General features: G+C 36.8%; 1 protein-coding gene across 1 annotated transcript; it reads right to left on the bottom strand.

Moving 5' to 3' along the window:
• On the bottom strand, positions 1–25,191 carry UFL1 (UFM1 specific ligase 1). The gene is made up of 20 exons (XM_057410872.1): positions 25,069–25,191; positions 21,817–21,890; positions 20,951–21,096; positions 20,253–20,285; positions 19,421–19,514; positions 18,076–18,190; positions 16,825–16,955; positions 16,133–16,191; positions 13,302–13,448; positions 11,983–12,158; positions 11,134–11,313; positions 10,629–10,749; positions 9,144–9,266; positions 7,190–7,310; positions 6,152–6,315; positions 5,085–5,215; positions 3,821–3,901; positions 2,999–3,084; positions 2,396–2,576; positions 1–1,689 (listed from the first exon to the last, which is right to left on the bottom strand). Exons 1-20 carry the CDS (start codon positions 25,189–25,191, stop codon positions 1,480–1,482), a joined length of 2,496 nt encoding a protein of 831 aa, XP_057266855.1. The 3' UTR covers positions 1–1,479.

Below are 25,191 nucleotides of genomic sequence, written 5' to 3'. Positions count from 1 at the left end.
TAAATTTTATAAAACGTCCATTATTATTGCAGCATAAACCAGTATCGAACAAAAATACAGGGATGCTTAGAATGGCATGTTAAATCAAATGGTGCATTTGCTCATTGCTCTTTGAAAGATCCAAGTTTCAAGATGATCAACTATTGATTAAATCAACAGGATGCATTTCAAATACTTAAATCATTTAATGTTATTAAAATACTTTCATATTTGTATATAGAATGTCATGTGGTATATTATTTACAAAACAGCTCAATGTCATATAAAATTGTTTATATTCAATATTGGAACTTAATAATTATTTTAGGTAAATAACAAGAAATTGAACCTATTCCCAGTATGGAAACTTTATTTCTTAAACAAAGTTTAACAGCCTGAATATTTTTCATCTCTTACTTTTAATTGTCTTCTACTGTCAGCTACGAAAGCCTCCAGCCAAGGAAAAAAACCCAACTACCTTTACTTCTGCCTTACAACCGGCAAACTGTTTTGCCTTACATCTGGTGGAAGATCAGCACTGCTGTGAACACTGATAAATGTTACTGCCTTTTATATATATATAAAATTCTTTTTTTTTTTACCTTACCAAAATTATCTTAACCTTGTTTTATCAGTTACTGAGCTCCCATACTTGGCCTCTTCAACTTTCATTTATTGTGATTTCCGGTTTTGATGTATTTATGATTTAGCTTATAGAATACATCAACTGTTGGAAAACAAGTATTTGAACAGAGTAGGGCTTGCACAGAATTTGCTTTCTTTCAGCATCAGAGAATTTTGGCAAGGATGGGTGAATGACATTTTTAGTGAAAAGAACTCTATTTCTGTCTTACTACTCAAACTTGACTTTATGTAAACCCCTGAAATTACACATATGAAATCAACGGGCATTACTGAAGAAATGCAACTACAATCTCTCCTGTCTGAAAATCACCTTTTGTTAAAAGTAAGTTAGCAGTACATTTGACATACAAGACTTGTGTAATTAATAGTGGCAGAATTCTATTTTACACATTTTACCACCTTCCTGAAGACAAAAAGCACCGCACATGTGAAAATAAGGCTGGTAAAAAATTCAAGGGAAACACTTTAGCCAGTATTTTGGTCTATAAAGCTTATGTAGGAAGATCATAAATCGAAATCTTTTAATGAAACTCAGCATAAACAGAATACCGCAAGTTTTCTCAAGGAGCTGACAGAATACAATACTTCTAACTGCTATGCGAACTGGACTAAGAACTCAAGAAGTCTGCTGAATGAACAATGTACACAGCTGTACTACAACGTGTTACATGTGCTACATGCACACTGTAGTAGTACATAACTATACTTAATTCACCATCATCACGCGGCTGTAATTTGCCATTGTTAGACGCTAAATTTTAAAGTTTGCCAAGCATTATCTGCTATCCTTTCCTTCAGGATAAGAAAAAAAAAAATCTGACTGAATTATGGATTTGGATTCACCAAACAGTAATTTTATTCCTCTGTTACAGAAGATTTCCTAGATCTGAGAGCAAGGTCTTTGATAGAGGTAGTGATTTCCTGGAGCTCTTTTCGAATGGCATCTGCTTCTTCCTCTTCCAGGTTATCTGTTGTGTCACTGTCTCCATGTTCAGTTTTCTTAGTCTGGCTGATCAACTGTTTCACTACTAGCCCTTGGTATTTTACTAACAGAGAATGCTGATCCTAAGGGGAAAAGAGAGAACAAACCAAAGGAATGTCAATGTTACAGAGAAGGTACCCCTGAGCTTTAACTGAAAGTAATTTTTTTTTAAAAAGCATTCACCCCTTTTTGCCTAAAGAGGGTAAATATATACATAAATATATTTCCATCAAGTTATTTTGCAACCTAAATTCTGAGAGACATTCAAAGGGACAAAAAAACTGAACTGCATCAATGCTGTGAGAACAGGACAATTAAACACCAAAGCAGCGAAGCAGTGCAGTTAGTAAATGTCACCAGTTTGGGCACTTTGGAATACAGAATTTCAATATCTTTACTTTTGAAATGGTATATCTTTCTATAACAGTGAACTAGAGAAGTTTAAAAAGCAACCATGCTCTAGCTGGAAGGAAACAGAGCGTAAGAATTTTCAGCTGCAAGAAATTATCCTCCAGCAGACAGCTGTCTCTGTGGTTAAAGGCAAAAGCTGCAGTACTTGTAACAGGTTGATTTTTAGTTTTATTGAAAAATATTGAAGACAGATCCTTGAAATGATAGGTTTGAAATACAATCCAGATTAGCAAAACTGCATATTCTGCAAATAAAACAATGATTAGACGTGAAACACAAAGATGTCAGTCTTATGCAGCAGAAACAGTATAAGGCACAACTTCAATGTTCTGTCATAGAAACAAGGTACTTTCCCCTTAAGAAACTAGAAAGGAATACCTCTGGGATCTTGCCACTTAGGAAATTAATGATCTGTGGTACTGATCTTCCTGGTGCATGAAGCATACAGTGGGTTGAAAACTGAAATAACAGTACTGATGTCAGGTGCAGAACAAGAGCTGGATCTTCTGTGACTTTAAGCTGCTCAATCAGAGCTTGTCTATGCTGAAACAGGACTTGCCTGAGGAACAGGAATACATTATATAAAAATATTTCTGTCCTACAGCAGTTGATAATATACTCTAAAACATCTAACTTAATTTTCTCTTCTGATCAGTTCTATGTAAAATTACACATTTAAAAGAAAAAAAAAAAACCAAACAACAAACTAGCACTAGTGTAGCTCAAATTTTGAAAGCTCCCTAGGGAATTTATAAACTGTGTTGTAGTAAGTCAAGTAAATTAGCTAAATATGAACTCTCCTCACCTCCTCTCCCATGGAATTAGGACTGCTTGACTTTGCATTTTTCAGTTCAACAGTATGGAAAAGAAAGACTGCCTCTTACACATTCTGTGTGACTGCTACCACAGTAACCACCTAACATTTGTTCAGCAATACAGCTACATTTCAGACTGTGGATAGAATAAATGAAATTAAGGTACCTTTCTTTCTTTTTGTCTCCTTTTTTCACCATAATACCACAAATATCCACTGCAGAATCAAGGCATGAAAGAAAATCTTCTATGCTCTATTAGAAAATGAGATAAATATTTAAACTGTTAGCAGATTATAAAAAAGTTAACTACTGTTCACAATTAATCACACAGATGACTGTGAATACACTTGGAATATGCTATGAAAGAAAATAGAAAGTAAAAAGTATTTAGTAGAAATTAATGCTATTCCTTTTCCAATAGTTCATATACTTAAATACTAAACCAAGTTATAACCCACTAACCTTAACAATGTAATTAAAAAAGGAATATATGTTCTACTATTATTTACAGATATGTTTTTTTCTTAAGAAACATCAGTCTGGCCTTTTGCATAAAATAATAAATCACTCTGCTTTGTACTTCCCCTGCTGATCTGATTTTTTTCCTAAATATTCAGGGTTTTACTAGTTATGAAATACATGGGACAACAATCATGAGCTTCAGGAACAAACAACAAGAAACATCAACCACTTCGAATTACACATTCTCTCAGCTTTTACTTTTCTCACCTGCACTTAGGAGATACACTGGATTTCACCTGGAAGAGAAGAGCTAGGTGACGATGTAAATGTAAGAACAACCTTTCAAATCTAAGAATTCACAGGTATGAAAATACACTTACTCCCACTGACTTACAAAAATTTGAAAGACTATTTTGACTTCTTCATTCACAGCAGCAGCAGCAGTTATGTACTACACGCTCTCTGTTAGCTGTTTATTAGCACTGTATCAGCAGAAAATCTGAACTCAGATTCTGGATCACTTTACCTTGCCATTCAGAGAAGTATGCAGTTTAGTTAAAGGGCCTTTGGTGTCTTCTGGCAATTTACCTAAAATCTTTGTTCGGACCTGTATGAGACAAGAATTAAAATAATGAAGAGAGAAGCCAGAGAGTTGTAGTCTATGGGGCTGAGTCTAGTTGGAGGCCTGTAACTAGTGGAGTGCCTCAAGGGTCAGTACTGGGACCGGTATTATTTAATATATTCATCAATGATTTAGATGAGGGAATTGAGTGTACTATCAGCAAGTTTGCTGATGACACTAAGCTGGGAGGAGTGGCTGACATGCCAGAAGGCTGTGCTGCCATCCAGCGAGACCTGGATAGGCTGGAGAGTTGGGCAGGGAGTAACTTGATGAAATATAACAAGGGAAAGTGTAGAGTCCTGCATCTGGGCAGGAACAACCCCAGGTTCCAGTATAGGTTGGGGAATGACCTGTTAGAGAGCAGTGTAGGGGAGAGGGACCTGGGGGTCCTAGTGGACGACAGGATGACCATGAGCCAACACTGTGCCCTTGTGGCTAAGAAGGCCAATGGCATCCTGGGGTGTATTAGAAGGGCGGTGGTTAGTAGGTCGAGAGAGGTCCTCCTTCCCCTCTACTCTGCCCTGGTGAGACCGCATCTGGAGTATTGTGTCCAGTTCTGGGCCCCTCAGTTCAAGAAGGACAGGGAGCTGCTGGAGAGAGTCCAGCGCAGGGCAACTAAGATGATTAAGGGAGTGGAGCATCTCCCTTATGAGGAAAGACTGAGGGAGCTGGGTCTCTATAGTTTGGAGAAGAGGAGACTGAGGGGTGACCTTATCAGTGTCTATAAATATATAAAGGGGGAGTGTCACGAGGACGGAGCCAGGCTCTACTCAGTGGCAAACAATGATAGGACAAGGGGTAATGGGTACAAACTGGAACACAAGAGGTTCCACTTAAACTTGAGAAGAAACTTCTTCTCAGTGAGGGTGACGGAACACTGGAACAGGCTGCCCAGGGAGGTTGTGGAGTCTCCTTCCCTGGAGACATTCAAAACCCGCCTGGACGCATTCCTGTGTAACATTATCTAGGTGTTCCTGCTCCGGCAGGGGGATTGGACTAGATGATCTTTCGAGGTCCCTTCCAATCTCTAACATACTGTGATACTGTGATACTGTAATCTGTACTATTAATTATCACTATAGCTGCATTTACACATAAGATAATAAAATATTAAATAAACATTACTGATCTACTTGAGACTGTTAAAAAGGAACCGCTATCTGTGTACCTCACTTGTGATTGCAGAGTAATTTTCTGTTGTCATCATTGAATCAGATGCTAGGAAGTTGAAAATCAGATTTGTAATATCTGTACAGACTGTCTTCAACAGATGTTTGGCAAGGTTAGTCTGAGTTTCGTCTGTTAAAAGAAGTAAGAGATTCAAAGTTATTTGATGCATTAAATGTGATTCTTATGAGCATCTCCTAAGACATGGAGTCTTATCAAGTATGAGTAGTATGAGAAAGTTATCTTGATACATGAAGCTAACACGCCTCATTTGTAATTGCTTATTGAACATTCTTCAGTGAAAAATGTGAGCTTTCAGGTCTCTAAGAGTATTTTAATGTGTTGGTACTATTTCAAAAGGTGTATTTGTAGAAGCAGTAAAGTAGTCCTTGTACAATCCTCCTGAACCCCTAATGAACAATCACTGCTATTCATCAAGTAAAAAACTCTACAGGACAAGCAGTTGAACAGAAGAGCAGGCATATGACTATAGCACTGAAACAGCTTTTAGAAAAAAGAGGCTACAGAACACACGTACAAGAACAGACGCTAACGAGAAATAATTCCATTTATTCCTAAATATAGGAATATCAGGGTTTTTTATTAGTGTTTCCTTTTGTTATAAGTTTTCCCCAGGGAAAGTTCTACATGAAAGCTGAATACAGCAGAGAATCATGGAAATGTCTACAGTATTTTCCTAATGCTACTTTTCTGTCACAAAATATAGCTAAAGAAGACACCTTACAAAGTATCCCACTGCAAAATGAATCTACACCTTTTTGAAAAGCTGCCCTCAAGGAGCAGCTGCTTTCGGTATCAAACCTAAAAGTTTTTAACAGGGGCTTCTTAGAAACATTCGAATTTTTCATTAGTGGCACAGGTGACAGAATGAAGGAAGCTTACTCATTTTGCACTCCAGCATAAGGTCAGTGTTAGGCAGAGTAAACGCATCTCTAAGCTTTTCCTTTTTAAATGGTTGCTCTTCTTTGACCTTGAATGTAGATTCTAGAATAAATTCAACACCCTTGAAGGAGCATATTCAGTTTTTAATGTATGTATGTACTGTACCTGTGAAATGCTTTGCTCCCTTTTCGAATAACCTAATGTTGTTGTACAAGTTTGAGAACTCCTCCTGCAAGTCCTTCATAGTCTGTCTTCTGCTGGCTCCAGAAGATGATGTTGAAGATGTAAAAACTGAACGCACAACTTCCTGGTAAGTTTTTGTTAAAGGTCTTAGAACAGGGAAGAAGAGAGGAGAAAAATTGAACATTAAGCAAAGTGTAAAACTGTAGGTTTTTCCAAATATATCAGCAACAGAGAGCTATCATTGCACAGTAAGTGAACGGAGCATACTCACAGAATGGTGAACTTAATAAAAAAGCAAGTAACAGAAATCAGAAAATAAGCACTAGGAAGTTAAAACGTACTTTTTAAGTGCAGAAGTACTAATGGTTACAGTATGCACAGTATGTACATGCTTGCCAAGGTTTTAACTCATAACAACTCCGAAATGCAAACAAGATGAAAGATAGAAAATACTTCCAGATGCAATGCTATTCAAAAACTCTTTTAAGGGCCTGAGGACAAATTTCAGATCGATAGTTATAAGAGGGGAAGACTTTTAAGCTCCGTTAAAATAGCACAGGCCCTTCTAAACATGCAGTTACCACTGTACCCTAATGTCTTTTTTTTCCCTTACACATATTCGCATACTTTCTATTGTATGGTGCATCTTTTAAAACAAGATATTCATCTTTGCTTAGATCAGTTTGCTGACCTAGCTTATTACCCAGTTCATCAGGTACCAGCGGAGCTACAAAAGACAAGAAAGGTGAATACAGACCAAAAGCTGTACAGAAGATGGCACTGGTGGAACCCCAATATAGATCAGTGTAAGGGGGAGGAAATACAAGCATGAACTAGAAAATATGCTTGCTGACAAAGGGCACAGAACCACCTACTGCCATGACACATGCCACATGGAGCTGGGACATGTTTTGCTTCCATCAGCAAAACATTTTTTCTCAGCAAGAAAACAGACTGAAGAGAAGATTAATCTGAAGTGAATCGCAGAGTTTCCAACTCCAGCTGAATTACTGAAATTACCTTATTAGATGTTCAGCAAGTTCTGCAATAAGTTCTTCAGGACAATCCTGCACGTGGGTCTTTAAAACATCCTGAATTTCATCTGCTGACATGAAAGGGAACTCCGGCTGCTTATTCCTACCTGTAGTGGTCATGAGCAATGTTCATTGAGAAAACATTATACTTAGTTTTGCTGCATTTCCTCTGTGGCATAATGCATTGAAACGTCTCCACAGAAGATGAATACACATGACAGTTAAATCTTACACAGGAAAAACTGACAAAATATCTCTTTTGATTGCTTAGAAGTTATTTTCTGTAATAAACAACTTAAATAGTAATTGTAGTCACATTTCAAACTGCCTGGCCCATCCACTAATTTAGAAGAAACTATGATGTCACCAAGACCAAGTAGTTTTTAAAATGCCAAAGCTGAAAAGAATGTTCCAATTTGAAAGATTTCATAAGGTTGTTTTGTTTAGAGTCCACTTAGTAAGGTACACAATCATGTAACAGAGGGTATCCTAAGCTTAACATTGCAGTATAAAATTTGAGACAAGATAAAGCAAAAGTATTAAACTAGACAAGAAGTTCCAGTAATAAAATCAACTTACATGATGCATGTTAACACATATGAATTAGTGACTCTGTATTTTGGTTTTGGACAAAATACGAAGTTTATGTGCATGCTACAGAATTGTTTTATATGTAAGAATGAGATCAGGATGATGACAGGGAACCAGAAAAGGACAGGCATTCTATGATACAGATGCAGCATGTAACGGGCTTATTCTGCACATAAGGAAACTGAATGAACGGAAATCAATTATGGTCCTAATAGTGCCACGTTAGCAATAAACAACATACAAGGCTATACAAACTGGTGGTAAGGGAGCTTAAATCAGGTTTTGGAAGGGTCTTATTTATATATACCTGAATTTATCTGGGGATTTTGGCTCAAGCTACTTACTAAAATACAGCAGTACAAGCATCAACAACTGTAAAACACACGAAAGAGGTGATTTAAAACTTAATTTTGTATGCTCAGTGACTGAGCAGCCTTGAAAAATAACTTCATTTATATGAGAATTCCAGTAATCTGAGAGTAGTATCATACAAAATTAAGATGCTGTACTTCACAACTTCAAATGTTTAAAGTATTTCAGTCAGCAATGAAAGTCTTGATACTATATATAAAATGGAAGTGCACATTTCTGCATCTCCATTAAATAAAAGAAGTAACACATAATCATGACTGTGCCACTTGCAACCAGTTTGCTGAAAGCCTAACAATGTAGGTGTTTAATTCTGAGGATGCTACCCATGCTCCTTCTCCTAACAGTAAAGGCAGAGAAATGGACTCAATAGGGAGCAATTCAATCTCATCCTGTAATACACACCTAAAATGAGTGAGACAGACTAGACCTTCAATGTACCTACCTTTCTCCATTACAAAGCCAACAGATATAAAGGCAACTTGCTCTGATGTAGATGTCCCAGTTAAACAAGAAAAACCCTATTTAAAATATTAAACCTTTATTTTGACTGTGTATTTTATCCCTATGAGGAAAAACATCTAAGTACTAATTCTTCCTTATGATTTGTTAATTTAAGCCTTGGAACTGAATGTGAACTTCTCCATTTATTGTACACTATTCAGCAGGTATTAAGAAACCAAATATAATATTAATCCTGAAATCTAAGGCACTTCCTACATAAAATTAAATAATAAAAAAAGGTTCTCATTTCCTTTACTTAAATTTCTTTTTTAAAGACCAAGTTATACTTCTCAGTGAATATGGTATGTCTATTTCATTTAAACAGCAATATCATATCCATTGATACAATTCTAACTAAAAGTATTCTCATGTTCTTTGGCATTTTACCTGACAGTGGGGAAAACAAGAAGTGTGAAAAATCAAGTGCTAAAAACATGTGAGTATGAATAGACAGTGCCCAAAATAAAAGGACAAACCTGTGCTAGTTGCTTGCGACTCTTCATCGCTGTCAGCATCTTTTCTTCCTTTCTTCTTGGTTTTCTTAATCTTGATCTCTCTAGCATTACCACCTCCTCCTCCTCTCACGCATCCACTGCCCTCTGGTGGAGAATTATTTGCTTAGTACACAGAAAAGCTGCAGCACTTAAAAGTTTACAATATTAAAGTAATTTACCTGCATTACTTGTTAATGCTGAATTAAAACCCTACAACCTGATTCTAAACATAACCTGAAATCCATATCCCAGAATCTTAGGACTTTTAAGACTCAGTCTTGAGAAAAAAGAGCAACTGAGTCACAGCTTTATTTAAGCTAACATCACCAACAAACACAAGTGCTAATCATATTGAATGCACCTATATATTCTATTTTTAAAAGGCACAATATCTTTTTCCAGCTGAAAACAGATGAGATACCACTTTCCAGAATGTAACGGCAGATTTTCTGTTGGCTGAAAATAGCATCTTAGTAGGCATTTAGCGTTTTTATTCAGTGATGCTGAATAACTGAGCTACTGAAAAATATCCAGATAATGCAACCTTGTTAACCTACAGAGAAAAAAATCCTACGTAGCAAGCATTTATCCAAAATATTCTTGAAAACATGCATTCAATTAACTAGAACACTAATTCTTTTTCAACTATTCCTCGATGACTATAACGCAATGAGATGTTACAGTTCTGATAAACATATCAAACTACTTAGTTCATATTTCCTGTAATCCATGTATTCACCCTGCAGACTGGATCTCAATTTGAAATACAGTCCTTTTCCACAAAGTAAGTAGTTCTGCTGCTTGTTTCCCTTTCCACAGCTTGTTCCCTTCTTTTTTCACTTGAAAGAAATTTCAGATCCAGAATAACTGGTTCTATACATGCACTAAGACCTTAAATATAAGGTCCAAGATTTCAAGTAACTACATTATGTAACAGTGGTATCATTTAAGAAAAGGAAACATCCCCCTGCCCCCAAACCTGATTTCTCTATTTATACAGAGTTATTTTGGAATTTATTTCTCAAGACTATTAAGAAATAGTTTCATTTTCATGGGTCCTTGAGAAGAAGAGCACAGAGTGTATTTATACTGTGTAATCAAAAATGGTACAGAGGTCCCTGAGCTACTGGTTTGGCCACTCCCCAGTGCACAACTCAATCTTATGTGGTCATACCATATACACTAACAAATGGATTCCTTGCTTCTAAGGACAGCTGCCTTGTGTTGGACTAACTCAAGACACCTTTATGATACTTCTAAACCTGAAATTAGTTCTCATGGACATAGCTCAGACACATCCACATCTACAGAATAATGATAAGATGTGGTTGGATTATTTCTTAAAATATCTTCAGCAACAGACTGGAAGAAACTACCAGACTACAAAGTACTGTAACTTTATATTTGAATACTTCCAAGGCTAAACAAGCCTTTTTTTTTTTTTTTTTCTTAATATAGATGCTTTACCTGTTGCCTTCTTTCTTCTTTCATCCTTTTTGTCTTTTTTATTAGCATATGAGTTCTCTAAACCAGAAGCCTGTTTTAAATCTTCTTCAGTGATTAAATTAACAGGGTTATTTTTAATTTCCTGAAATGAAGAACATGCACTTAACAGCAAAAAGATACAGCAACAAAAGATACATGCAGAAACATTTAACCCTTTTGGCCATGTTTTCAGTATACTAAGCTAACACCATGTATTTCAAGTGCAATACATAAAGAGATATTTATTCTTCTCTTCAAAATCCAGCATCTGGTCATCCTGTCAGTGGAATAGTGTTCCCTGAGTGCAACTGAACATACATTAAATTACACTGATTACACATACAAACTTTTTCATCATTTTTGTTCTTCTTCTCAAACTTTATTTCAGATGAGATGCAAAGAGATGGTAACAGCAAACAGAGTCATATAAACTATAGTCCAGCACTCAATGTATAGTGATTGCATCTTGACCAAAAAAACCCCCTACCTTTTCAGCTTTCTGCTGCATGGTAGCAGAGAACAGATCAGCACAGCTGCTTACAAATTTCTCACTGACAACAATAGTGTCACTGAAGATTAAACCTGAAGAATTTTTGTTTAAAGATCTCAACACTTGCTGAAGCAAAATCCCAGCATCTTCTACTGACAATGAGCTGGGCAGAAGAGTCTATGGTGAAGAAAATAAAAATAATTTACATACAATGATCTGTTCTAGACTGGACAGACATACTTGTGTGTGGATAAACAGAATCCATGGACATTTGACAACTATTTAGAATATACTGTACTTTTAAAATTAAACTACCAATTTAAGAGTAAACACTATTTTAAATCTTAGAACACCAGAAATCAACATTGCTCTGTGCAAACGCACGGCAACTTCTTCAAAATGCACCTCAACAGATACAGAGTAACACCAAACAAAACAGCAGGCTTCCTTGCAAGTGACAAAATAGTGCTGTTACGGCCTAGAATTAGGATTTAGCCAAGACAAAATAGCTAATATCCGTCTGCTTACAAAACTGTCACAGAAATCCGGTTTAAACTTTTTCCCACCTCCCCCCAAAATATACTGCTCTCTAGCAGAATACACTAGCACTAATTTTGAAATGAAAGTTAGTCCTAGGTTTCTATCAACTGAATACTGCTGTCCTTCCATTGGCTTTGTTCAGATCAGATTAAAGGCAAATAATGCTTTTTTACTCGTTATTTCACTTGAACTGAATATCCTTCTTTGTAAACATGAAATTTTTCATTATATATGTGTAGTATAAATATTTTTGGACACAAAAGTAAAACAAAACAAATAAATACAACAACTGAAAGGGTTGCTTACTGCTACATCTATCCAGTTCCCAGAACTGATGGCTTCCTCTACAGAGGCTTCAACTTGATCCACGATTTCTTGACCAACACAAGCTGCTCTCAGAAATAAGAGCTGTGTAGACTTGTACCTTTTTTTAATATAGCCTGCTGGGTCAGGGATGCCAAGTCTGTGCAACGCATCAAATTCTATAAAACAGTTAGATGTCTGTCACATTTAAGTACCTTCATATACTTACAGGATCTTATGTGGTAATTTTTTTTGAAAGCAGGAAATGAAGAATTTCGTTTAGTTTGTATAAAAGTAAATGCAGCCTCAAGCAGATGTTGACCTAAAACTTAAGTTTGTACAAGCTGCACTACAATATAGTTAAGAGAAATATGAAGATAAAATAATGGACATGAGTTTGGGCTGAGTTTTGGAAAAAAAGAATTGTTTGGAGTTTTGATTTTTTGTGTGGTTTTTTTTTTTTCAGATTCCTATACCTTTAACTTTGCAATTGTATCTTTTCTAAGTATTCCAATATAACATGCACAATATTCATAATATATACAATAACAAAATGTTTTGTTTTCAAAAGCCACCCCAATATGCTCATAGAATTGTGCAATGCCTCACAACCAAAGTGTTTCAACTATTTGGCAGTTTATACTTAGACATTCTGAAAACATTCAAAGACTTTGACAGATAATCTATCAGTCAGGCAGTATTACAGAAACACTTAACACTACTACAGTAAATTATGATGAAGCTTTTCAAACTGCAAGACTAACTGTTTTTAGGAACTGGCCCTTTGGGACCATAAGGATACATTCTCTGTTTATTCAGGTCCATATTTTCCCATAGCTCCTGTATTAAAACACCACCGTCCAGCATCACTCATCTTTAAGTTAGATAGATTTGTTTGGATTCAAATCAGACACTAGTGCCACCCAGTCCAGTTCTACAAATCTTATTTTGCACAGGTTCGTCCTGTGCACTGCATGCTTGGCTGTCCAGACTATTAGCCCAAGTTCGGTTGTAATCTGGATGCCTCGACTGAAACTCCAACCTTGTGGATCAAACATGATCACCTGGAAAGTCTACAGGGAGTAGTCTAAGAAATGTTTTCAGAACAGCAGTAAAAGTAGCATTTGTAACTCTGGTTTTGAGAAATAAAGTTACTGTTTAGCAGTATGGTTAGTCTTTTAACAAAGGAGTATCAACTACTGTACTGATTTCCACTTATTCTTGTGAGGCGTCACTCTAAACACTGGCTATATTAGGGTAAGACCAATTACATAAATTAGTTTTAGAAAGACATGTTATCTATGGGAATATAGATTAATTACCTAAGTAACCATTCTGCTTGAAAAAAGAATCCACCCAGTTGCTCTGCGTTCTGGCATAAATGTCTGGAATAAACACAGCCTTATCCTGTCTCCCACCAACCACAGTGCCTTTTAGTCGACCAGTGTTAACAAGTTCTTCTAGCACAGCTACAACACAGAAAATAAAAGAAGTGGCATTTTCCACTTTGATATCTCCACTAAACAAAATACGGCAATTACTTTCCCCGTTTGGTTTCCTCTTTGCTGTCCCCCACCCCATTAGCTGTCTGTGCTTGTTTTAGAAAAACATTTCTTGGGTCTATCAACTATTTTTTACACTATGCAAGTGTTCTGATAAAAGCTCTGGAAAGCATACAATGTTTCAAAAGAGTGAACCTCAGAATAAAAATGGCAGAATCAAAACACTTCTTATTGAACATGTAACTGCACAGTTTGAGCTTTTACTTTAGAAAATGTAGTCATAAAAGTATCTTTATATATATATATAATGTATAAGCGTTTTAGCAATTATGTTCTCTTCAAATTCACTGCTTGCATGTTAACCAAGACAGAAAAAAAGAGATCCAAACACACTAAAATGACATGAAAAATTGTTATCTAAATAAATGTGAGCACCTCCTACTAAATATGCATAAATGTGAGCACCTCCTACTGGTGACCATCTTTATGGTTTCCAAAGTTCACACTGTTGCCAATAATAACCTCCTAATAATGCACAAATACTGTTGATGAAGAACATACTGGCAACTGGTAGTACCAAAGTACTAAGCCTTTCTCAATGCTTAATAAGGTATTTCTGGTCCATTAAAAGTGCACAAGAATATCTGATTGACCCTGTATGTTCTGCCTGTGCCTTCTCATACATCACTAGATACAATGACAAAAAAAAAAAAAAAATCAGTGACATCAACTGCCAAGCTCTGTTGATTTCCAGAGATTTGCTAGATGCCTTTTTTTTCCCCAGTTTGGGATGATTTCTATTTCATTGAAAGACTTTACGCTGGAACAGAACATTAAATAGTATCATATGATTTGGCTTCTTCCTCATGATATGAGTAAACATTACAATATGCTTAGTACAGCACATGAAGGTTTAGCTCACCTACACAGGAAAATTTACTCGAAAACCTGGCTCCAGAAGAAATACTGCACATTAAATCATGATTTTTTTTTTTTTCTTCTTTGGGCAGATATGAACATGGTGTAAGTAAGTCTCTACAAGGTAGAGTAGCAGCCGTTGAACACAACTGCCTCTAACTCAGCTGAACATTACTTACACTGAGAAAATGTAGAAGAAACTGATTTAAACAAGACACAGCCTTACATCACCTAAAACAAGAGTCAGAAATCATGTTCTGCCATGATTCAGTTGCCTTGTATAAAATGGAGCTTATAGGACAGATTTTTAAAATAAAATTAGATGTTTGTAGTTACTAATAGTTAAATTATAACAAAAATATAAGTGACATCATTAAAAGGTATTTTTTCAAATTTCTAGCACTTGTGAAATTGAAATGGTATCTCAGCAAATAGAATAAAATCAAATGTCCTCTAGCAGTGAGTAAAAAGATAAAAAGCTCTTTGAAACTTGCAGAAGTGAAATACAGTAAGAAAAACTAAAGAAAAAGACGAACAAACTCATTAAAAAAAAAAAACCCACCCCAACACCCATGAAAAAGATACAAGAAACAGACTTAGACACAGTTACGACTACTAGTGATGAGAAAACACTAGAACTTCTATCCACATTAACACTGTACATGAGCAGAACATGACCATGTACTTGCAGGAACTGTTTGAAAAAGACTGTAAACACATACTGGAATTTATCGGGTACTGCAACAGTATTATAATACAGTTTAACAGATTTTCCTTTTAATCTATGAATAGCTGGATGGTATGTTCCAAAAAACAGAGAGGAAACCTTAAATAGATTATGTGAAAGTAGAGTGCTTATATAACCTTCTTTAAATGCTAAGATTTTCATTTTCAATGAACAAGTTTGTTGCAAAGAACAAGAAGGTAAGCAGAGAGGTATTACAGCGCAGCTAAAGCGTGCAATGCCCAGAAGGCAAAAAGACCCAACCAAACGAAGAGAAATAGTAACTTTCATGAGAAGAGACAGAAAACTACTAAGTTCTAAAGACCAGTAGCACTTAAGTCAGCCAGAATGCAAGACTAATGATGCTTGAAGCAGCATTTTGGACGGATGGGAGGGGACAGTGAAAGAAAAGCTACAACATTAGAAGTAAGAAACAATTAAGTACTGCCTAAAAGTTTCAGTAGTGCGGTAGAAAATCTATTTTTGCATTTCTATTTAAAAAAGAAACTGCAAGAAATAAAAGCAAACAGTTTAAGGATATGCTTTACCTCTCAGCATATAAACACATTTAACTAAGAGCATAACAAAAGCTCTGCCTCCGATATCACAGAGAAAAGTCAATAAATAGAATCCAGAGCAGTTAATGTTACTTGGCTACATAAAATCTGTTCCCTTTTGCTGCTTCACAGATAAAACTGCCAGTAGCTAAGGGCAAATAACAAAACAGATGACAAAATGAGTACTGTACTTCTTGCATCATCCTGCACCAGAGGCACTTCACCAATGTATCCTTTCATTGCTTTAGATACAGAGAACATCTCTTCAGTTCTGGATAGCAGAAAAGATTTAACGTTTTTTACAGTAAAGAGAAACATATCGCTCGTTCTTCCAGAATTGAAGCTATATACTAAAATGCTTACTTGAAAGCATACTTCTAGTAATGAAGAATCTATTAATTAACTAAAAAAACCCCAACAAACCAACCCAACCCAATCCAAATGAAACTCACAGTAAAGTAAATGTTCTTGAAATCCGTACCGTGTGATCAAGTTACTTACAGGTGTAGGCCTTGGAAAAAAGACAAACAAACCAATATAAGTCAATGACCTGAAACTGATGCGGCAAATCTAGAAATGAGAGGTTACTCCAGATGGACAAAACTACAAAGTATCTTAGCCCCAGGGCACTATGTTGATGTTTAACATTACCTAAAACATTTTAATTTTAAATTACTACGAAGTTGTATCTTATAACAAAGTTATAATAATTACTGTAAGGAAACTTTCGCTGTTCCAAGTTTTGCTCTTCAAACAAATTGACACAGAAAGTTATTGACTTAATTATAAAAAAATATCTAGAATCACACATAGTGGGCAGACATCAATATGTAATTGACTAGGGATGAGGATAGATACTCTCCAAACAAATGGGAGAACTACTGATTAACATTTTCTTCAGCCAAACAACTTCTTGTATACTGCATATTGTTATACTTCCCTTGTTCTCCTTTCAAAAGGAGGTCCCTATTTCAAAAAAGTGAGTCTACTATAAGTAAATAATTCACCCCAGGAACTGAACTACACTTAAAGAAATCAATCCATAGGTTTTTATTTTCTTTTGCTTTTCAGTCACAAGAGAATTTGGTCCATAAAGACATATTTTGAAAATATTTTAATATGTGGTTGCATGCGTTCCATTTACCGAGTAATTGCAGTGAAGAGACCACGAATGCGTGCTCGATGCCGTGACACAAAGGCTTCTGTAAAAATCACCTCATGGTTTTCCTGGTCTAGTTGTCCATGAATAATTCTACCCAAACGCCTGGATAATGCCTGTAAATAGAAGCTGGGTTAACTGCTAAAACTGTATATTAATGATATTAAACAAAAATGAATGAAAAAACCCCTGTATTAGCAGAGCAGCAAATTAGCTTTGCTAATTCAGAAATGAGGACTGCAAGTTTAAATTACTACTTAGGTATGTTGAAAATTTGTATGTATTTACTACATATAAATTGATGCCATTATGGCCCACACTCCAAACTTAAGGGAATTCAGCTTTCCTAACAATGCCCTCTTCTATTAGATATGTGAGCATCTAATGATGAAAGGAAACTTTTCAAAAGAAGTAAAAATAGTTTGGAAATGAGCAATACTATTTTTTTTTTCAAATAGACAAGATAAAAATCAGGAACCATAAACACAAAAGAAAACAGGTAGAAACAGTTTATAAATGTGCATCATTGGAAGTGAACTGAACCCAGGAATTACTGCCCAGGAAACAAACAGAACATGTGTAATTTTGTGCGCTAGAAATGTTTTTGTAGAAGCTGATCACACAAAAAGTATTAGAAGAAATCTGCTCACAAACTGAGAGTCAACAAGGTTGTCTGTGGTACATAATATGACTGTTCACCTAACACATGCCATGGGATTACTCTTTGAAAAAAGTATCTTCTAATCAAAATCTAACCTTAACTGAAAGTCAATAATGGTAAGAGAATTCTCCCTAATCCTTTGAAACACTACAATAGTCACTAACAAAAGAAAGTTTTTCGTTTCTACTCTGAATGTTTTTTGAATAAACTGAAAGGTCTCTACCACTGTATTTCTGCTTCCTGGGTAACTAATAAGACTGATGAAATTACCCCTATATCTTTAGTATCTCACACAAATAAGTTTTCAGATCTTACACTAATCTAACCTGTTCCTGACGTTACTAATTATGGTCTGTTCCTACCAGTTATAAAGATTCTGAAGAAATTTTGCCCAGTAGTCAAAAGGCTATCAACCTCATTCTGCGAATGGTTTTTACACTGTACCTTCTACATACCTAATACTTTTCTGCTTAGAATGACAGTTTATAATAATTACAGCCATGAATACTGCAAAGATAACGAAAGAATGTAAATACAACAAATTCTATATTTGCTAGGTTGGTGGCTTGCATCACCTGTATCAGGAAGTCTCCTGGAAGGTCGTATGTCTTGCAGAGTTCAGACACTGTCACCTGGCCAGTTTCCTGTAGTTTATCATTTATTTCTTCTGCTAATTGATCCAGGTAACTCCTTATTTAAAAACAAGAAAAAACCACCCACAAAGTGTGAATTTCAAAATCAACCTGCTAGCCATATGCTAAATTACTAATTGACCTGGCATTATAATGACTATGGAGTAAGGCTGAGAGAGGTGGGCTTGTTCAGCCTGGAGAAGGGAGACCTTACAGCAGCCTTCCACTACCTAAAGGAGGCCTACAAGAAATCTGGAGTGAGACTTTTTACAAGGGCATGTAGAGACAGGACAAGGGATAATGGCTTTAAACTGAAATAGGGGAGATCTAGATTAGCTTTAGGAAGAAGTTCTTTACTGTGAAGGTGGTGATGCACTGGAACAGGCTGGCCAGAGAAGCTGTGGCTGCCCATTCCTGGCAGTGTGCAAGGCCAGCCAGGATGGGGCTTTGAGCAACTTGGTCTAGTGGAAGGTGTCCCTGCCCATGGCAGCAAGGCTGGAACTAGATGATCTTTAAGGTCCTTCCCAATCCAAACCATTCTGTGATTCTATGACTATAGGTCTTTCTGCTGAATTTTTGCAAAAATAAAGTTAGTTTAAATTAATAAAGGAGAACAATGTCAGTGAACATGTGGTTGTTTGGTTTTGGTTTTCTTTAAGCCCGCTAACCAAGTAGCCAGTATTAAAATTGGCCATTTATCTGCTTGTACGAATTTGTCAACTAGCAGGAACAGGAAAACATTATATGTCAAGGAGGCTTAGAAAAGGGCTTTAATAAGCAAGATAGTTTTTTATCAAGAGAGCCAGGAACTTCACATTCTTTGCCAAGAATAAATCCTGCAGCACAATCAATAATAGAGACAAGAGTATTACTTCAGTAGCTGTTAGTGTGCTGAAAGCCATGAAATAACTTGCTCATACACCTTCAGCTTGTGAGGTAAAGCAAGACATGGGAAAAAATTAGACTGTTTGTCAATAGCTGAGGCAAACAGCAAAGGCAAGAGAGATATGGCTGCTGTACACAAATACACTGAGTAAGAAATGAAGACTCCTAAGTGCAGGATACTGGCCTCAGTAAGGCCTTTGCTCCATGGATTCACTGGATGCTCTGAGACAGGCCTTGCTTGCCATTTCCACAAGAAGCGCTGATCACCACCAGGCACCCTTAGCAGCAGGCAAGAAAAATGCAGTTTGCTTCAAAAACAACAAAGGCTGGCCAATGCTTTTAGCCTGCATTCTAAAATATGAGAGGAATGTGAATTATACATATTGCTCCTGAAAGTACTCACTCATTTATAAGCTGTCCCAATACAAGCTGAATAGTTTTTTCAGATTTAACGATGTCATTAGCTCTGTTTTCAATATGCAGAAGGTCCACATTTAGTACCTACAGAAAAATGCCAATGAAACCTCTTATCAGAACTTTAAATTAATTCTCAAACATTGAGATATCATACTTACACATTCCTATGTCTTGAGGAAAGCTGCTTTTATTTTTTCTGCTATTGCATACATACATAGTTAAGCTGTGATTTGGAATAAAGCAGCAATGCTTTCTTTGCAACTGTGACAAGGTTAAAAGAAACCTCTACAATAAAAAAATCCAGAAAGCTACGAACAGAAAAAACTAAATTGTCTTTCAGAATGGTTTTCTGATTCCAAGTGATTTTACTCAAGCCAGAAGGGAAAATGAGTCACAGAGGAAGACTACTCAAGTATAAAGATTAGTGGAGACAAGCGAATAAAAAAGGAAGAGTGAAGATCCAAAGAGGCATGCAAAAGTTAATCATGCATGCTCCTGCAGCTTTATATTTAAATGAAAAACATATTTATTTTGTTTGCCATCCTTAGTTTACAAAGGAAGAGTTCATAAAGAAAATCAGTATATTTCAGTGGTGATTTCAGAGTTCTTAGATTATCATTAAGCACACAGGAGCTTTCTACAAAGCAGTAAATTGTCAGATTAAGTAATCTGCTGTACTCTGACATGAGCTATCAGCTTTTCATAAAGTTCATTCTCTTAAAAAAGTAAATTAGCTGGAATATAACTGATGAACTCCACATTTACAATATACATGGTGAAGTAAAGAAAGAAGTATGTAGTATTTTATTACTAAAAAGTTACCTGTTGTAAGTCAACAATGTTTACTCGACCTTCAAAAAAAAAGTACAAATACACTTTTAGTGTATAAAACATGCTTGAACAGATTTAGTATATAGCATAGTCCATTGTGTACAGAACATTTCCTCACTACCTTTCTGTAAACCAATTAAATCGACTTCAGATTTATATGTTATCAAATCACAGGCAGTCAGAGCAAGATATCCCTACTGTTCTACCTACTGTCTGAGGCTATGTGCTTCCTTACATATCTGAGATCTTATAAAGCGGACCGCTCATCATTCTCACAAAATAGATAATGTCAGTGACAACTTTAAAATATTATCAAGGACATGAATAGAGAATGATTTTGAAATTCCGAGTCAAGGCCAAATATCTAGGCTAGTTAACCATACTAAAGTGCCAAACTTCCTTCAAAAGGGTTCTTAGACCACTTCTACCTTTGCATGCGTGAAAATGAACAAATGAACTAAGTAAAGTATCTTGATATGCTTACCTAAACATTTAACACAGATCTGAAGTGACAATAAAAAAGTAGTAGGTGAATTAATATGTAGATGAAGCAGTAGGAAGAAAGTTTGTTTTTTGGGTTTTTTTTTTGCAAGATTAGGGCTACTGAACAAAACCTTCAAAGTCTTTCTGTAGTCTTCAGAACTAACTTCCAAATCCAGAGGAAGAAAGCAAATGTCACACTTACCACCACATACATGAAGCTCATCCCGGATCTCCTTACTAATCTGTGCTGGAGTGACATATTCTTTTCCATCAAGTGTGTGCACTACTTCCAACTGCTTCTCTGCAATCAGTTTAGTGACAATTTCTATACAGTTCCGCTCTGATAATCTATCAACAGCATAAATAAAATCAGTCAAGTCTAAGTAAGTGCTTGCTAAAATTATCTTTAAATTGATGTTTCAGAAATACTAAACACAGGAAGTGCAATGAGGATTACTGTTGTATTTTTAAAGACAAAAAACTGAGTTCAAGATCCTGCTTATCACCTCCCAAATCATCCATATGGCTTCATTTATGTGCGTCATATCTCTAAAACAACTTTTACTCTTCCCCTTAACAGCTGTCAGCCCCTTTTTGCTGAAAGAATGCACCTGCTTGTGGACTTAAGAACGGCTGTGCTTACAGAATGTGTGTCTACCACTCTTGTGTATTTTTTTATTTTGCTTTGCTTGCTTGGGATGATTTTATTTTTCTTTAATAAAACAGTAGGCAACAACCTCTGCTGCCCAACGACACACACGGAAGAAACAAAGCACTGGAACCATGACAGCCTTCACCAGCCCGAACTTAGCAGCAATTGCATACCGTGGACCTGCACGTACTCTGTGGGGGCCCTCGGGACTTTTGGGACTGCCTGGCTGAGCTCCCGGCCCCGGCTGTGTGTGAGGGCAGGAGGCTGTGAGAGCGGGCAGCGGAAGGGAGGCTGTGAGGGCGGGCGAGGGAAGGGAAGCCGCCGGCGCGGGGAGGGGAAGGAGCGCCGGCAGCGATCCTTAGCGGCAGGCGGCGGGGGCCGCGGTCCGCAGCGGGTACCGGCGCCGCGCTGCTCACCTGTGGGCCACCTCGGCAAACTGCGCCCGCTGGAAATCGGCCGCCAGGCGCCGAATCTCCTCCCAGGCGGCCGCCTACGGGAAGCCAGCGCGGTCAAAACGCCTCGTCACGGCAGCCTGCCGCAGCGACACCTATCGGCCGGGAGCCGCCCCGGGCCTGGCCGCAGCCCAAACAACGATAAAATAGCAAAAAGCAAAAAAATCAAAACAGCGGTTTCCCCAGGCGTGCCTGACTCTCACAGCGGGGCCCGGTGGATGTAGCCATCAGAGCAGGCAAACCGAGTTGTCAGTGAGGCCCTGAGCAGTGCCACCACTGCTGACGGGGTGCTGGATCTGATGGCTGAGCAGCGTGCTTCATTCACCCTGTGTGCTGTGTGCCCTTGGCAGCCGGCTTCTCTGGCACCCTGTCAGGGGACTGAAACTTAGCCTGAAACGTAAACAGAGCGTGTTGGTGGGAACCTGAACAGCACTAGAAGCCGGTGTTACCGAAAACCGAAGTGAAATTTAGTCTGGAAGTAGGGTATGAGGTAAATAGTGTCATCATTTAAAGGCACCGCTATTGCGCAGTGAAGGGCGAGCTTGTCATCTGGCAATGGAAATAAGATTTTGTAAAGAACTATTTTTGTGAAAGCTTGGAAATCTTAAGTTTAGAATTGCACATACTAAGGAAAAGCAATGTGTCCTTACTAAGCTAAGAGATCTTGAGGAAAGGTAGAACACTGATACCTGGATCAGAATTAACAACTAACTTCAGACAGGTTAGGAAGAAAGCCATGGTCAAAAATACAGAAGTATTAAAAATAAGTATAGGCACACAAACAAAAACCCCCACAAAGTAAACTGGGTTTGACAACATAAAGTACTTTTAGCAGTGTATAGAAAATTCATAGAATGAGTAATGCAAAATAGAGAAGAGCAAAGTTCTTAAGAGGTGTGGTTTATTAGAAAACTTTTTACTTGGCATAAAAAATTAATTAGAAGAATTTTGATATGCATATTATATGTTCACTCAGAGCAGTGCCATATGTTCATCTGGAATTGATCTGATATTAACAGGAGAATAAATCATAAAGGTGTGATTATTTGGTAGACTGGACTCTGTGCAGACTGTTTTTGATATGGAATATTTTGTTAAGATACCTGCAAAGGCAGGAGTTAGCAGTGCAGCCACTGTAATGATGAAAAAGTAGAAATGATGTAAAAGTAGAAATGAGAAAATATTTGTCCAACAGCATGTCCAAAAATAATTTGTATACTGGATAAAATGGAGTATAAATTAGAATTTTATTAAATGGTTCTTTAATTCTGCATGCGTCATGACATTATCTTCATCACTTCCTGGCCATTTTTTCATACCAAATGCTGAATTTGTGAATTTAAAGATGTAGCTATCTGGTTTTGCTCATTAATGTACTTAATTTGATTTTAGGATCAAAAAGGTTACCTCATGTCTCATTTGGTTTTAATTGTGCTGGTATACAAAATCTAAGTAACATGACCAATTTTGATGTGGTGATTCAGAGGCATTACTCAGATGAAGGAACAAGTGCCTAGTAAGCTCTTGCTTTATCAGAGAGCTAGCAAGTTAAAGCACAAGGATTATAAAATGGTAAGTGGATAGTGAATGTATGTTAGAAGGATGAAGTTTTCACCCTGGCTGTGTGTGCCACGGGTAGCACTGGCTTTTTTCATTTTCACAGTCCCCCTTTAATGAACAGCAATAATATTCATTCTAAATGAATATTCAATAAATAACATGATGTTTTGCTTTTCAGCATACTCTTTTCCTGTCCTGTTGCACAGTGGCTGTGCTGTATGCTAATGGAGGGTGCTGGGTTCAACCTCAAGCAGCCTTTCTACGTAATTGGTTTCGTTATGGAACACCATACTTTCAATTAAGTAGTGTGATTACTTACCTAACTCTAGATAGGAGAAATTTTGTATTCCTTTGGTTCTTCCTTTGCAGTGAATATTTTTATCAGTAATAAAGCATTCCCTGAGTAAAACCTTATCAATGTGCAGGGCATGGAACAGCACATGCACGTGGGAAATCTCACAAGTAACACTGAATGCTAAATGCATCAGCAGCTTCCTTGTTCATACACTGAGTGCATGTGTTTCAGATGTGTATTCAGAAAATTATATGCTAGGGATTTTTTTGCTGTTTTAAGAAGCCCTTTCCTTTTCTTAGGGTATATAGAGAGCTAATGAAATTTTCTCACCTTTAGAATACTAAGTCCAGTTTATGTGTTTGTTTGGCGAGGTTATTTTCTGTATTTGGATTAGAAGACTAAATGTACTGAAGTATTTAAATGAGCAAATTTCTACACTGTGTTTGACAAAATCCCCTTTGTTCTTTTTTGAGGAATAGTTAAACATACAGAATTTAGAGTAACTGTTTGTTTCACCTGATCTAAAAACATAATGCAGAATATTTAGGGGGAGTGGGAGACATTTCTGTGGGTTTTCAGCCATATGCCCAATTAAAAATCAAACGTAATGCTGTGTTTATAGAACAAATTGATAAGGATAAAAGCCAGTGTAAATCTGCGTATTTTGCCATTCAACTGAATGTTTTGATTAATGCTAAATAGAAGACTGATTTGTCAGTAATAGCATAGCATGTCATAGTGAGATACTGCAAACATCAAGTATATTTTACTGTGATATACTGAGCTGTCATGGAACAAAACACTGAAGTCATAGATAATGTTTTTATTTGTAGTAAACTAAAAACACTTGTAAGATATTGCAAACAATATAAAATATATGCTGTTGCATAAATTAAAGAGCAGTTATGCAATCAAAGGCAACAGAGAACCTTTTAAGGGATCAGTCAACAGAAATTCTCAAAATTCAATGCCAAGCAAAAACTCAAGTAGCAATTAAGGCCAGACAAATAAAAATATTTTATTTAAAGATAGAAGGGGAGTACATGTTAATTTTAGCCATAATTTCAAAATGCATTATTAAGAGACATGCAAATAAAAAGAAACTCAGATACTTTTATCCCCAGAATACTTTTTTCACAGTGACATATTTTCAAATCGCTTTTTGTGATGCTTCCTCTGTATGAGGCTCATGTTGCAGTTGAGGTGTCATGGATCACATCCTAGAGCAGCAATGATCTGAGGCTTTGCATATTCTTGACAGGCACTGAGGCATCAGAGGAGGTGCCAGTTCAGGGTACAGTGTGGGTTCAAGTATAAGGTGATGTAAGTCCATTGCCATCAAATGGAAGAGTGCTTCATACAAGTGTAGCATTCTTTATTTCACAAGCAGGAAGCAGAATTTTAATGGGAATAAAGGAGACAGGATTCAAGCCTGCCTGCCTCTCTGTCACCTCTTGACCTCTTAAATTGCCACTTTGAACCAT

Source organism: Pezoporus wallicus, unplaced genomic scaffold (genome assembly GCF_028554395.1).
Source record: "Pezoporus wallicus isolate ANWC-B61680 ecotype Strahan unplaced genomic scaffold, APGP_CSIRO_Pwel_v1 contig_747, whole genome shotgun sequence".
Taxonomy (NCBI): domain Eukaryota; kingdom Metazoa; phylum Chordata; class Aves; order Psittaciformes; family Psittacidae; genus Pezoporus; species Pezoporus wallicus.
Note: the sequence above shows the minus strand (reverse complement) of the source record. Positions and strands in the feature narration are given on the sequence as shown.

Excerpts from the sequence above, each read along its gene's own strand:
- UFL1 (XM_057410872.1), bottom strand. The coding sequence starts at position 25,191 with ATGGTTCAAAGTGGCAATTTAAGAGGTCAAGAGGTGACAGAGAGGCAG. Across the intron at positions 21,891-25,068 it reads AAATAAAGAATGCTACACTT|GCGGCCGCCTGGGAGGAGAT; the intron begins GTATGAAGCACT and ends GGCTTCCCGTAG. Across the intron at positions 3,902-5,084 it reads ACTCTGCAATCACAAGTGAG|GTCCGAACAAAGATTTTAGG; the intron begins GTACACAGATAG and ends TGTCTCATACAG.